General features: G+C 40.9%; 1 protein-coding gene across 1 annotated transcript; it reads right to left on the bottom strand.

The window, feature by feature from the left end:
* Window positions 1-395: 395 nt before the first annotated feature.
* Window positions 396-12,205, bottom strand: LOC310997378 (adhesion G-protein coupled receptor G2-like; the record flags this gene model as incomplete). The annotated part of the gene is made up of 15 exons (XM_083987053.1): window positions 396-499; window positions 663-803; window positions 968-1,069; window positions 1,805-2,088; window positions 2,228-2,599; window positions 2,779-2,903; window positions 3,003-3,106; window positions 3,190-3,235; window positions 3,338-3,460; window positions 3,671-3,835; window positions 3,926-4,091; window positions 4,469-4,670; window positions 7,339-7,388; window positions 9,902-9,988; window positions 12,150-12,205. 15 exons carry the CDS (start codon window positions 12,203-12,205, stop codon window positions 396-398), a joined length of 2,127 nt encoding a protein of 708 aa, XP_083843179.1.
* Window positions 12,206-14,141: the final 1,936 nt, after the last annotated feature.

Below are 14,141 nucleotides of genomic sequence, written 5' to 3'. Positions count from 1 at the left end.
ACCTGACTAAACCCAAGCAGTAAATATTTTGAACTGGAGGTATTTATTGAGCTTGACTTCATGTTTGACATTTACTGTGTATGTAATGTAGATGTAGGTGTAAGATTTACCTGCAGAATATGGGTGTTTGTTTACAGGAGCTGAGATTTGATAACTTAATCACCATCTTGCTCATAAGTATTTAAGTGAACACTGTTGTGCACTCAATGGTGGTCAAATAACTTTACACAGGAATAAAGGCTGGAATCAAGTGAATGTACTGTATGAATACAGTTTAAAAATCAAGTGCAATACATAATTAAAGGTTTACATTCTTCATTAAGTTATACAATTCATAAATTACTTATTAATATACACTATGTACAGGTTTTTCAAAATAAGAGTCCCATTTTAGATCAGTGTGTTAGTCGGCTCCTCCGTTGCCTGTTGACCTCGTTGAGGATCACGTCCATACTGGGCTCTTCATCAGCTGTGATAGCTCTGTCGTCCATGGGGTTACCTACAACACCAACAGAGTTAAAAGACAATGCTGGAAGTCACTGGATCTAGTTCTGCTACTTAAGCCAAGACCTTTATTAAATTGACCATGAATTTGTGATCTAATTGTCAGTTATTGGTTCGAAGTCTCAGTGACATTGAGAACTTGGACTGTCTTCACTTACCGATGCCATTAATGTGATCTGAAGAGTCGCTGGCAAGAAAAGAAGAGAAGGAGGATGAGTTGTTGGAGTTTGAGGAGTGAAGCGATGTCAGTCTGGTCACGGATGACTTCTTCGTCTTCTGTGTTGCAGTGCGACTCCACTCTGTGAAAACAAACGCCACAAGATGAAGTCGGTGTGTAACATAGTCACCATCATTGTGCATCTATAGTATAGTGGCCTTGGATGTTGAACTTTGAAGGCAGGAAAAGGAATCAGGGGTCAAAAAGATGTAAAGCTCAGACAAATGTAAGGTGAACATGTCTAACCTGAGTTTTCTGCCAGTCTCATTCTGCCACAGCACAGGTAGGTCCTCCACTGCCTCCTCACATTCTCCTTCACCGCACAGTGGAAAATAAATATAAAGAAACCTACAAAGAAAAATGAACAGAAACAGCATTTTTAATGCACGTTGTCATCAGTTTGCATTTAACAGATGTGAGACACGAAAAAAAAAAAGGCTTTATGTCTTACAAATGTCTACTTCCTGTGTTCTGCAGGAACAGTCTGTCTGGGTAAGGTCATATTTAATTTGTATATAATGTGAGTCACCTTTTACTGTGCACTGTTGTTGCTATTACAACACAACTCTATATGGATACACTGACAGAAATGTTTGTATAGTTATCTTGCATTAAGGGCTTAACTGTGCATTACCAGACTGAAACTGCACCCTATTAAAAGGTGCCATTACATTACAACTTCAAGTTATATAGTAGTTTTGTTCTTCGTTCTTTTTATCCATAACATTGTAGGCTACTCATCGTGTTAATGAGAGGATGAGCTAACAAGTAGTATCATAATTTGTTGTACAAGATAAAAGTAAATAAGAAAATTATTTATTATTCAGTGTCCTTTGTCAACATAAGCTAGTTCCCAGGCCGACATCTACTGTACACACACACCTTGTTTTGACAATGTGGTCAAAATGTTGGCATGTTTACAACTGGTCTGATTAGGATCTTTGCCCTGCCTCTTTTTCCCTCTTTTCACAGCAGTGATGTCATGTTGCCAGGTTCAAACAACCGGTAAACACATTGTTACCACATCCTCTGGGCTTTTAATGGCTCCCATTATCATGCGTATCGAGTGAAGAGTGAACTGACCTTGCAGGCTGTTGAAGATGGCGAAGAGGTACATGAACGCCAGGTTCACAGGTCCCCAGGCGAAAAAGGCAAAGCCCCAGGTGAGGCCCAGGAGGAGGGTTATCCCCATCACGCTGCGCACATCCTGCACCGTGGAGCGGTGCTGCGAGTTGTGTGGGTTCTGCCTCTTGATCCGACACAACTGGACCAGCACCAGGATGAACATGATGACGTTGAAGAGAAAGATGACGCAGAAATAGGCCACCACAGCCACGTAGAAGGCAATGTCATTTCTTAGCCAGCAGCTGAGGAAGAGAATTAAAGGGTTAGTTTTTTATATATAGTTTTATTCTGGTTTTACTCAGTTGTACTGTATCTTAATATTTGTGGAGTGTTTGTAGTTTCTATGTAACTACAAATACAGCATCCAAGGAAAAAACTCACAATTCATCACTAGTCCCATCCGTAAACCTTCCATAGGAGACAAGACCGTAGTTATCCTTGTCAATCGCGATGACTATAATGACCACGACCATGGGGACGCCCCAGCCGACCAGCGAGAACTTCAGCATGTAGCGTGATATGTAGGTGTTGAAGACTTTCACGAGGGCCAGGTACATGTGGACGGCCTCCAGTCCCATCCAGGTGAAGGAAACCAGCAGGAAGTAGTGAAGGAACCAGGCGGTGGCGATGCAGAGGCCCACGGCGTCCGGGTAGAGCGCCAGCCAGGAGTCCAGCAGGAAGACCAGGTTGAGCATCAGCAGAGCCAGACACAGCTGGATCAGGATTTTGGAGGGAATGTCCTTACGCAACTTCCTGCAGGTTTCAAGATTTGATTTGTAAACAACATGAAACACAATGAACATGAAAGAATGAATCATCGTCATAAAAATGTCTGCACCAAAAATGAAATGTGTTGTCTCTTATTCACTTAAATTGTGATAAAGATGTATCAGATATGTGTGATGTTGTATCATATAGAAGGAAATACTCACCCAAAGGCCAGGTAGGTGAGGAGGGTGATAGAAAGGAAGATGGCCGAGACTCCACAGCCAATGAAGGTGATGAAGGTGAGGATGGTGGCCTGGAGACGACTGGTTATAGGCTGCCTGGCGAGGTCCTGGTGCAGCAGAGAGGAAGTGGTTAAAACTGGGATTTAAGATATGATTAGATTAATAATCGTAAAACATAAGGGAGCGTGAGAAACTGATCTCCTTACCAGCAGGATTGCAAAACTGGTTAAATGGTTGCAGCCACAAACTGTCTCGTTGTGTGTGCTGTTTCGGACTGAACAGCCATTTGGATTCCAACCACCCGACTCATCTGTCAGAAAAGACACAAAGCCTGTTTTATTCTTTGTCCGATCTCATCGACATTGTTGACAAAAAAAATACAAATAAACTCACCATTCATCGTGAAGTCCCAGAAAACGCATGTAGCCACATAATTAGCCTGTAGTCAGGGGGAAAAGGAACAAGAGGATCAGTTTAGGATCTCTAACTGGACTTAGATTAGACGTGATGCATTTTGTCTCAGTGGAAACAGCTGACTCACTGGAACAGGCTCCATGTTCCTCAGGTGAATTACGACGTCGTCCGCCAGTCCTCTGATTGACAGGTTGGCCACACTCGCTCCCAGGATGCCACTGTTAAGTCTGCGTTGTCCCAGAGACCTGTCCTGTATGGTCATGATGAAGACATAACACAACTTACCACAACACAGTGTTTTCATTGGCATTAAAAAAAAAAGAAAGAAAGAAACAGTGACATTAAAACACAGACATTACAAATTTCTGTGTCTAATCAAAAGCCAAGAGACTAAATGTTCTCCTCAGCTAATGATGACGTATATCTCAGTCTGAACAGGACACCCATTAAATGTGTGAACCTGAAACACTGTGCTCCTCTGGTAGAAATTGAACTGGACTCTTGAGACGAGCTGTTGCTCCTCAGTGGTTAAGTTCTGCGTCAGAGTGGGAGGAAGTCTAATGGAGCCTTGAGGGACGGAGGACTCGGCTCTCACACTCCTCCTCAACCTGGCATCTCCGCGGACCTGCAATTATATCATATTCTATTATATCGTATTGCATTGTTAAGTTAACATATAATATTGTATTATATAACCCTAACATTCATGTCATACCTGAACATTGCTTGGGTCTGAGATGGAAAAAAATGTTTCCTGAAAGTTAGCGCCATCTGCTGGCTTCACTGACAGAGCCACAGCCGGGGACAAGAGGGTCTCAGCCTCTGGTTGCCTCTCGTTCAGAACCAGTTTAACTCCAACTGTTTCGACGATGTTTATAATCCTGATAAAATATAAATTAATTGGTATGAGTCACAACTGTTGGTTCCCAAACCCCTGCCTGCCTGCAGACCCTACTTCTAAGCAAAGTAGGTTATTATGTAATTCACAAAGAAAATAAGTCATAACAAAATTTCAGTATTGAACACTACATGAAACTCAAAAAACAAAACAAAAGAGACTAACTGAAGAATCTCTGCCCAAATGTATATTTGAGAAGAGAACATATTTATGCTCCAATTTCAGTCTCTATGCTCCCCCTAGTTTGGTAATCTGTAACCAAACATGCACTATAAAAATGGTTTGAGTTGCCAAAAAGGTTGGAAACCACTGCAAAAGGACAAAATATTTATGAGAACATGAAATAAATGAGTGTGTAACCTGTTGGAGGAGTCGGCCACAATCTCAGCAGGTGCACCCAGCAGATTACTGACAATGTGGACGGAGGTGTTTCCCAGAGCAAGACTGACGTTCGGGCCGGACAAAAGGTTCTCCAGCTGAGACACCAGCTGATCCACCTGGCTGGAGTTCAGTGCCGACACGTTCCTGGTCAGCTCAAGGAGAGCGTTGGCCTGGCTCTCAGCTGCAGGCAACAACATGTAAAAAGGGACACTGCAGTGAGACTATAATGATACCACAGAGATACACACAACACTGAGGGGATAATGTAATATAATGTTTCAACCACTTGAGATGTGTCCACACCATGCTTCTCCACCAAGATATCAGGTTTCCTTTCGCGTTTTAACCATTTGTGAATTGTGATGCCTAGACCCTGTAACTTCCCACCTCGATACAAAACCCTGCAGGATACACCAAGAGTGAAACACACCCGAAACGGGCTGCCACTCTAGGGGCGTTCCTCAGGTACAGTATGAATGCTTAGATCTCCCCATGCCCGGAGTCTTTCCTTCACCATCACCGCTCGGATGAGGACTGACCTTTCCTTGCAAGGAAATAAAAACTTGTCGACCGGCCGGAAGAAGTCTCTATTTCATTATTCACCAACAACAAGCAACTGAGAATTTCCACAGCAAATACAAACCTGCTTCAGTGGTTGTTGCCGGGGTGCTGGCGGTGGTGGTGGTGTTGAGGGGCTCGGCTGTTGTGTTGACTGGGGGTGAAGTTACATTTACAGGTGTGGTGGTGGTGGTGGTGGTGGTGGTGGTGGTGGTGGCGGCGGTGGTGGTGTTGAGGGGCTCGGGGGTGGTGTTGGGTTGTGTGGTTGGCACAATCGGGATGGGAGTTGTAAAGGGCTTCAGCAGGCATTGCTCTGCCAGCTGGGCAACCACATTTTTTCCATTTTGACTATAAAGAAAAAAGGTCACATGAACATCAATAAACAACAGGAATGAAATGTGTATCTAGTAAAATACAAACAGGTCCGTCTAACAAGTTACTGTCATGAATACTGAGTTTATGAAGATGGATTTAAGATATTGTAGCTAGAGGAGAGGGTGGAGAGAGAAGATCATACAAACCAGGTGAGGATGGTAGAATTGTCTATTGCTGCACAAAACATGGCAGGGAGAAGGTTCAGATTCATCCATGTGAACGGAGGAGTCAGTGGATTGTCGCCTCCTGAATTTCCACATATTGCTGCATGACACAAATGAGACGCTTTACAAGACACACCAGCAGTTCTTTTCTTTTTTTCTTTTGACTGTATGAACTGATGTTGACATGTTTCCCTGTGGTTAACATACACACCCGCTCGAGTCACCAGGCCGTCAAAACTGATCTCTGCAACGGGCCGAAACACTTCAGCCACAGCTGCCGACACGTTGCAGATGGGAACTTCATGGGAAAAGGCTAAAATCACTCCGAAGCTGTTTAGACTAGAATCAGAGTTGCACGTGTTTCACTCGCTGTTAAAATGTCAATGCAAACAAATGGTGAATCTTAATGTGATCAGACTCACTCTGTGTCTCCGTACCCACGGGTCACCCGCGCATCCTGAGTAGAAAAGCACATTTCAGTCAATTTTTCTCAAGTGAACATATGACACATCAACACATAGTGTGAAGTTATGCTTTGTATGTTTTATATATAAAACGATATATCTGTGCAAAAAGAGACAAAGTGGATGACTGACATAAAGCTGCATTTGCCCATACAGTATTTCTGGATCATATGGACAAAATGTCAGATGATTACCTTGTATTCTTTTGCAATGATGGACAAAGGGCACGATGAACTACAAGAGGACATTACAAAGCATGTTAAGTTGGTTTAAGTTTTATTGAAGCATATTAGCTCAAATAAAATAACATGGCAAAACTATAACATTTCCACACAAATCAACTGATGAGTAACTGGGTGAAAAATGGTAAAACTCACTTTGTGCTTTCTGAGCTTGGAGAGCAAGGTGGTGGATCTCTTAACTTTGAAATCTGTAAAGATATCATATTTGGATTATACCAGAAGAATGAATTGATGCAAAGTGAATATTGCAAGATAAACACACACACACAATAATAAGTTATGTAACTCTGTGTATCCATGAGAACTTACCAAGGACAAGACGTATGACAGGTTTACGTTGGAATCATGTACTGACAGGTGAAGAGTGTAGTATGCATCTAAAAAAGAAGCAAAAGTAACTCATCAAAGACTTAAAACCATGGATCTGATAATAATTGTGTCTCTTTGTTTTCTTGATTAAAAACAAACTAAAACTAACCGGTTTTATTGCAGTAACCAGTGCAGTTGCACCTGTTCAGACCTGTGAGAGTGAAACCACAGCAAAGATAAGGTTGAATATATACACACAATATTTTGTCTAAATGAAATTGTTTCAAGACCGAGCATTAGCATATGTTATTATTGACATATGGTAAAAAGATTATGCTTAAATTTATGTTAAAAATTAATAGCGCTCACTTAGATTACAGCCTGTTGAGTTGTCTCCACTTTCTATCTCCCCATGCTCACTGTTGAAAGATAACCACACTCAATGGCAATTTTGCACGTAGCAGTGAACAACCTCATGCAATGTTACAAAAATGTAAAGGCGTTGCTGTTAACTTAATAAGTCTGGACATTGAACAAAAGAACATGGAAAATATCAAATATCCAAAGTCTTACCATGATGAACCACCCAGGCCATGAATGCAGCTGCTATTCTCCGGTGGATTGCTATTGCACTCATTAAGCAGTGGACCTGTTCAGTGACAGAAGGTACATTTTTATTATGTGAACTCTTCAGGGAGCTCGATGTGTTTCATTAGTATTCAGTTTTAATCACTCACCAGTTCTATCGACTCTTTGACCCACGACGTGGATGTCGGGGGACGTTTTACTGGCAACACACAGAGTACGGAGGATACAACATAGAGGTACTTCCTTCCTCAGCCGCAACGTCACAGAGCAATTTGTCTTTCTGAAATATCAAGTCAGCGTCACCAACCAAGAGATGATTTACAGTAAATTCAGTCACTGAACAACAATATGTGTTTTTACTTACTCTATTGCAGTTTTCCTTGTGCATGAAAGTTCAAGTCCCTGTAAAACATAAATCAATCTTGATTCACATGATCGTTCTTTACTGTTCTATAACTTACAGACAAATCTGATTGTTACAGTAACTTACTTGGAAAAGGTCAGTTGTGTTACTGAGTCCGCTGAAAAACACAGTGAGACATTTATGAATAACAAGACTGAGCAAGTCTACAATATGTCACTTTTGAAAGAAGAGATCTCGTATGTTCTAGTCAGGTATTACCAGGAGCTTATCGTGGCCAAACATATGATATCACTGCATAGAAAATATTCACAGCTCTTAGTTTTGCTAGAGCTTCAGCTATTCAGGCTTTACTCTTACTCCCAATACCTCACCATAATGCATGTCACATAAAAAATACTTGAATGTTTTTATAAAGAACGTGAAACAAAAATTATGTGGTGATTAGTAAGAACATTTCAATACGTTGTCATTTTGTACAGTAACTACACTTTGTGGCCACCATGGTTGTTGTTCATCAATGCCACTAGCCACAAATCACAAGGGATAAAGGTAAAAGGCAGGCCTGAGTTCACTATGACAACAGCACAACATGGATGACAGACTGACAGTAGCCTACACATGTCAGAAAACACTGCACAGGTATGTTTCCTCATATATATTTAGATCCACAGGAGAGAAATAACTAAATTATGAAGAACTTGCTCCTTTATGCAAACGTGTGAAGATTCATTCATTCATTTTAAAAAGAAATGTTTGGTACCTGGTAGTTGTGTTGTTTCCCAGTGTTGTTAAGGTGGTAGCTGTAGTTGTGTTGTTAGCTGTGGTTGTGTTACTTTCCATTGTTGTTAATGTTGCAGCTGTAGTTGTGTTGCTTTTTAGTGTTGTTGAAATTGTTGTGCTTGTGTTAGTTGTTGTTGCTGTTGTTGTTGGTGTGGTCTCATTTGCAGTGCTTGCAGATGTAGTTTGTGGAGAGGCGGTTGTTGGAGAGACACAGCTCTCCAGCTCGGTTTGAAACACTTGGTAGAGCTGCAAAAGAACAGAAGATGCTCATTAGTTTTAATTACAGGACTGAGGACAACGGCATCATAAATCCAGCACTTTAACTAGCAGCTTGTCTGACCAATTCCCAACATACCCAGTCCTCAATATCTGATTCATTCTTGCTCGGTCCAACGACATCCACAGCAATGTTGAGAAAGTAGTATACTGTTGTAAGAAGGAGTGTGAGACGAGTGTTGTTAATGCAGCACAGACCGAGATATTCTTGATTTACAGCATCCAAGCAACATTTTTAATTTAGACGATGCAAACCGTCTATTATGATTTTGTTTAGGAAAGGATCTATATTTGCACTGTGATGGTCGGGGACAGCTCTCCATTCCGACACACCTCCACTTCGACACCCCGCTGTTCTGAAATACCCCCACTTCGAAACACCGCTACTCCGACACCCTCCCCCCGCAGCTGTCCAAGGTGCTGAACCGCGTGACGTTGTTTACATTCTGCTTTGTGGCTTGTCTGTGAAACGTGCGCTGCTCAGAGACTGGGCAGATCTGTCCCACTTGCTTTCTCCCCGACTCCGTTGTTGGAGATCTCCCACACAGTAAAAGAAATACCGGTACACTTTTTTTCTTTTTCTCCCCCCCTGCTCCGCTCGAGCGCGGCTGAAGCCGGCTTGAGCTCACACGGGCGCGAGGCTGCTGCAGCCGCCGCTCGCACTGACAGCTGACTGAGGGAGATGCTTTGGTTGGGCTTAGGCAATGCAGAAAGGAGTTGGTTAAGTTTAGTAAAAAGACCAGGTAGAGGCTAGACAGGCTAGAAGCAGAATGAACGTTATATGTCATTAATATTAAGTATTTGCTTGTTTTGCAGTTAATTATGCACATGATCCGTTTGACCCCAAAAAGGAAAAAAGGATCAATGCGCACTGCGCACTGGGGTTTTCCCCCAATAGCCTTTTCGGAGTAGCGGGGTCTTTAGAAAAAATAGAAAACCCCGCTATTACGATGAATGGAAGTCTATTGTCGGAAAGGCGGGGCTTCGGAAAGGCGGGGTGTAACCGTGATGGTCATGGTTACCACCACATGTGCCAAAAAAAGTTATACTTTTACTAAAGTAAAATCTTTGAATGCAGGACTTTTATTTAATGGTTAAACACTCATTTGCTCTTTTGGAGAAATGAACAATGATGCTACAACCAGTTAGCTTAGCTTAGCTTAGCTTAGCATAAGCACTGATGACAGGGAGAAAGAGACCAACTTGTCTCTACACATTAAACAGAGGAGAGACATTTCTTTTCTCACAGATGTGTCAGCTGATGTTGCAGTAAGTAGGCTGACTCCTTTTACCTGAGGTTGGTGCAGTCGCTGTTGTTGTGGATGGTGGGAGAGGAGAGGTGGAAGTGGGAGCAGCAGATGTTTGACCACAGGTTTGACCTGATGGGAGAAAAAACAATCATCATCAGTCTCCACAGAGACATTTAAAATCCAGCTTCATTAGTTTGATTGTATGTTGATTATTGAGATCTAGCTATAGCTCTAATACTGGATGGTAGAGGTTTGTTTCGAATGTGCTCACATCTAAATTCCTCAAACATGCATTTCAGTCCCTTGTGTGACTGGTTCATCATGACCACATTAATAATTCATAATTAGTGAAGAAAACAAACAGAAATATCAAATTCACTGTATTTATTAAGTGAATAAATTTGACACCTTTATCTCCTTTAAAAGGAGCTCAGTGTCAGTCATGTGATGGTTGTGCAAAGTTGTTACTGTAGCCTAATTTTCTTAGTTTCTTCCTGTTCATCATGTTTTCCTCCTTCGAGAAAAAAGCTGCAACATTGTGAAATTTTGACTTAAAGGAAACAAACAAGAATATCGAGCCATGGTATAGATTGGAAAGGAATTCAAATGTGTGTATGTGTGTGTTACAGTCTATGGTTACATGACGTGCGTGTCAGACGTGTCATACAGTGCAGTTTATAAATAGAGGTGCAGAGTTGTTGCTTCAGATAAGGTCACTGAATGACAGACGCCTCTGCTCCATTGTCTGAAAACTATTTTTCTGTCTTTTTTTTCCGTCTCCTTTTTTTCCCTATAGTAGGCTCCAGCTGTCACAGCTGATGTGAGAACCTACCTGCCAGTAGGAGGACAAGTAACATTTGAAACCAGTGTAGGTGTCTGCCATGAGAGTCTGGTTTCTTCATCCTGTAACGTAACAAACAAAAGCATGTAAACTCCAGTTGGTATTGTCTTGCATGACATGGCAAAATCTGACTTCATTGTGACGTAATTTGAATCTTTTAAAACTTATTGTTGTAGAGTCACAATGAGTCACAGGAAGAAAAAAAATTCTTGAGCAACACCTCACACCCTTACGGCTAATGAACACAGGCCCTTTCCTGTCATTAGAGTTAAAGTGTTTCTCTTTTGTTCTGGTCACAATGTCGTTTTACCATAATCTTGTAATTACTTGAAGAGATGAATAACACCAGACCAAACACTTAAATGCATTAGGCTAAGTGAAGTTTAGAGTTAAATGAGAAAACTAAACAAAAGAACAAACACATTCGCTTTATCACAGCTTTGGGAAGTGTTCAGAAAAGTAAATGCTGTGCTCTATAGACACATCAGGTTCCCATGGTGAATGTTTGCTCAGGTCAGAGCTTTTCAGATGTGTTGACATCCGCGCTGGAGCTGTGCTATTATCATGCATTACATAAAAGTACATTTACACTGATGACGCTCTGAACCTTGCTACAGTACCTGCTTTCATACTATATTTATGGTATATGTTTATTAAAAAATCATGATCTGGAGTTAACAATAATAGACTGATTCTACAAATGAAAAGTCATCAATGAAGATGTAAACAAACTGTCCAAACACATCATTAGGAATAATATTAATTAATTAATTACAATAACCATCCATCTACTTGATACTGTGAGATGCTATGGCACAGAGCAGCTGTTAAGGTTAGGAGTGACCTTGTTTGTGAAAGAGAGAATAGAAGAATAGAGTGGATAAGAATAAAAAGCTCTAGTGAGGGAGTGGTAAATCTTTGCAAACAGCTGATCAAACAACTCCTGAAGTGAACTCTTGACAAGTTAGGAACAAGTTATGTGTGAGAGGAAAAGTGTTGCCTTTCTGAACAAATCCAGATATCTTGTTTTTGTACAGACAAACTCAGAATCATCAGGCTTTTACGTTCTTTTGAATATTAACAATCACTTGAGTTAACACTTGACAAATCAAATCAAACAGCTCATCCTCAAACAGTCAAACAACAGAGATAGATGATAAAATATTAAATAAGGTATGAGGAGAATAATCCTGAATCAAATCAGAGCTGACTGTGATTTCCGAAGTGAGATGTCCATCCAAATCGAGAACAGGGAGACACATGAACACCACCACCTTTACCTGAACATGTGGCAGCATGAAGATTCCCCACAACAGACAGACTTCATCTCAATTTCTCATAAAGCATAACTTTCCATGGGTAAAAAAAAAAAAAATAAATCCAAACTCGAAAACAAAACCCAAGCCACAAATATTAAATCAACATTTTCTTCTTTTAACAGACACAAACCTGGCTATTGTTGCTGGCAGGCTGCTGTGTGAGTTCACTGTGACTTTCTTGTGCATGTTCAATAGCTGACACATGTGTCACGCCCCTGAAACGTCAGCCTGGGCAGGTGGACGTGACGAACCTGCACTTCACCTGGGACCAAGTCTCTGTGATTATTCACTTCATATGATTATTTGACATGACACAAAGTCAAAAATGGAACTGGGCTGTGATGGACTGTCACCATAATGTGAGAGCGCGCACTGGCGATTTCCCTGTGGAGAAGGTTTTTGGAGGCAAATGATTTATCTGTGTCTGTTTCTGTCTGACAGTAAAGCTACGCCTCAGGGTGTGTCCTACAGTAACCCTGTGAGTGTTCCCACTGACAGACATGACAGTAAACAAGAGTCTCTATAGTAACACTATAAGAAGGAAAAGAAGCATCCTGTCATTAAGACATTTACCATTGCGTCAGCAGAGGTCACACTCCAACGACACTGTACAGTATCTCTGTTGTCTTTTACACCTGCTGTTCAGGAATGCACATACTCACCTGGCTGATAGAAGATCAAAGTTGCTCAACTGGTTTTGCGATGTAAGAAACACTGTAATAGTAAACAAATCAAAGTCCAACCTGTTTAAGAATAGAGACTGAATAGATTTGAATCAAAAATAGGAAACACCAGCCCTCCTCCAGGAGGTCAGAGGTCAGACACAAGCAGTAAAGAGCTGCATTAAAAGAGAAAACAAACTATCGTGGTAGGTTTCATCCATTAATACTTGGTCTCTGTATTTTTATACTTGCAATTAGGGTAAAAAATGTAAACTTTATACCTTTTTGCATAGTGGAATTCGATGATTTGAATTCTAGAGGTGTAGTTCTTTATTTGTACAGTAGAGGGGGTCCAGAGGATAAAAATAACTCAGATTGTCATGTCCTACCATTCATTCCAGCTGAGGGTTGGGACAAATGTTGACATGGTAGAACAGATCCAAATAGTTTCTTTGAGGATCAACAACAGACTTTGAAGTCCCTGCTCTGCTCTAAAATGTGAAACGCTGACAGTCTTTATCTGCTGCTGATATTTGTCTGTGATGTTTTAATCTCACACTGTCACAGCGCTTCACCAGATCGGATCAGTTCATCCACTCACAGTGTAACGAGGAGCACTTACCTGGATATTGTTTTGGTTTTTGTAAATATGACACCATGGGTTTTATGCACTTTTAACAATTAACTCATCAATGCACTTTTGCAGTTTAGTCAAAGTTGCATGTTGCATGAAAAGTCAGGGGGCAGGGGCCCACTTCAGTATTGATTCAGGGGCCCCGGATTACTAGCAAGGGCACAGTTTTCAAACAGATTAAACAAAGTAAAACAATCTGCTTCCAGTCTTCACTCTATAACTTTAATTTAATTAACCTAACCTTTAACAAAGATAGCAAATATTATATATATTATTTACCAAATGTGAAATCATTGCTTCAACATTATTGTACAGTACATAGCGATTAGAAACAATGACTCCATATTGACAATGAGCAGGCGAACATTCATCGCATTATCAGTCAATCACCACTAATGAGTCTGACGTCCTGCTGGCTTCATGCACCACAGAAACATGTTATGCAACTGAATATAACTGACTTTAAGGCATGTAATCTCCTCTCTCCATATTTTCCCTTCTTTATAATCCTCATCTACTAATCACTGTTTTACGTAAATTAGTCTAAAACGTGGTCTATTTTTGTGCTGTAGTATATCGCAGGTAATCGTGAGGACAAGGCTTCGTGCATATTGTCCAACTATTTACTAAACTACTAAATCTTTTTTACCATGCAAGATAATATTGCTGAAACAGCTGTTTCCAAAGTCAGTGAACATATTAAATCTTTAACTTTAAACCAAGATTGACCTATATATTAACATTGAAAGACTAAATGACTAATTGTGCATGAAAGGAACTGATTTTCACTTCAGCATCTTTAAGCTCATTGTTTTCATTTTCTGGG

This window comes from Trachurus trachurus (assembly GCF_905171665.1).
Source record: "Trachurus trachurus genome assembly, chromosome: 14".
Classification (NCBI taxonomy): domain Eukaryota; kingdom Metazoa; phylum Chordata; class Actinopteri; order Carangiformes; family Carangidae; genus Trachurus; species Trachurus trachurus.
Note: the sequence above shows the minus strand (reverse complement) of the source record. Positions and strands in the feature narration are given on the sequence as shown.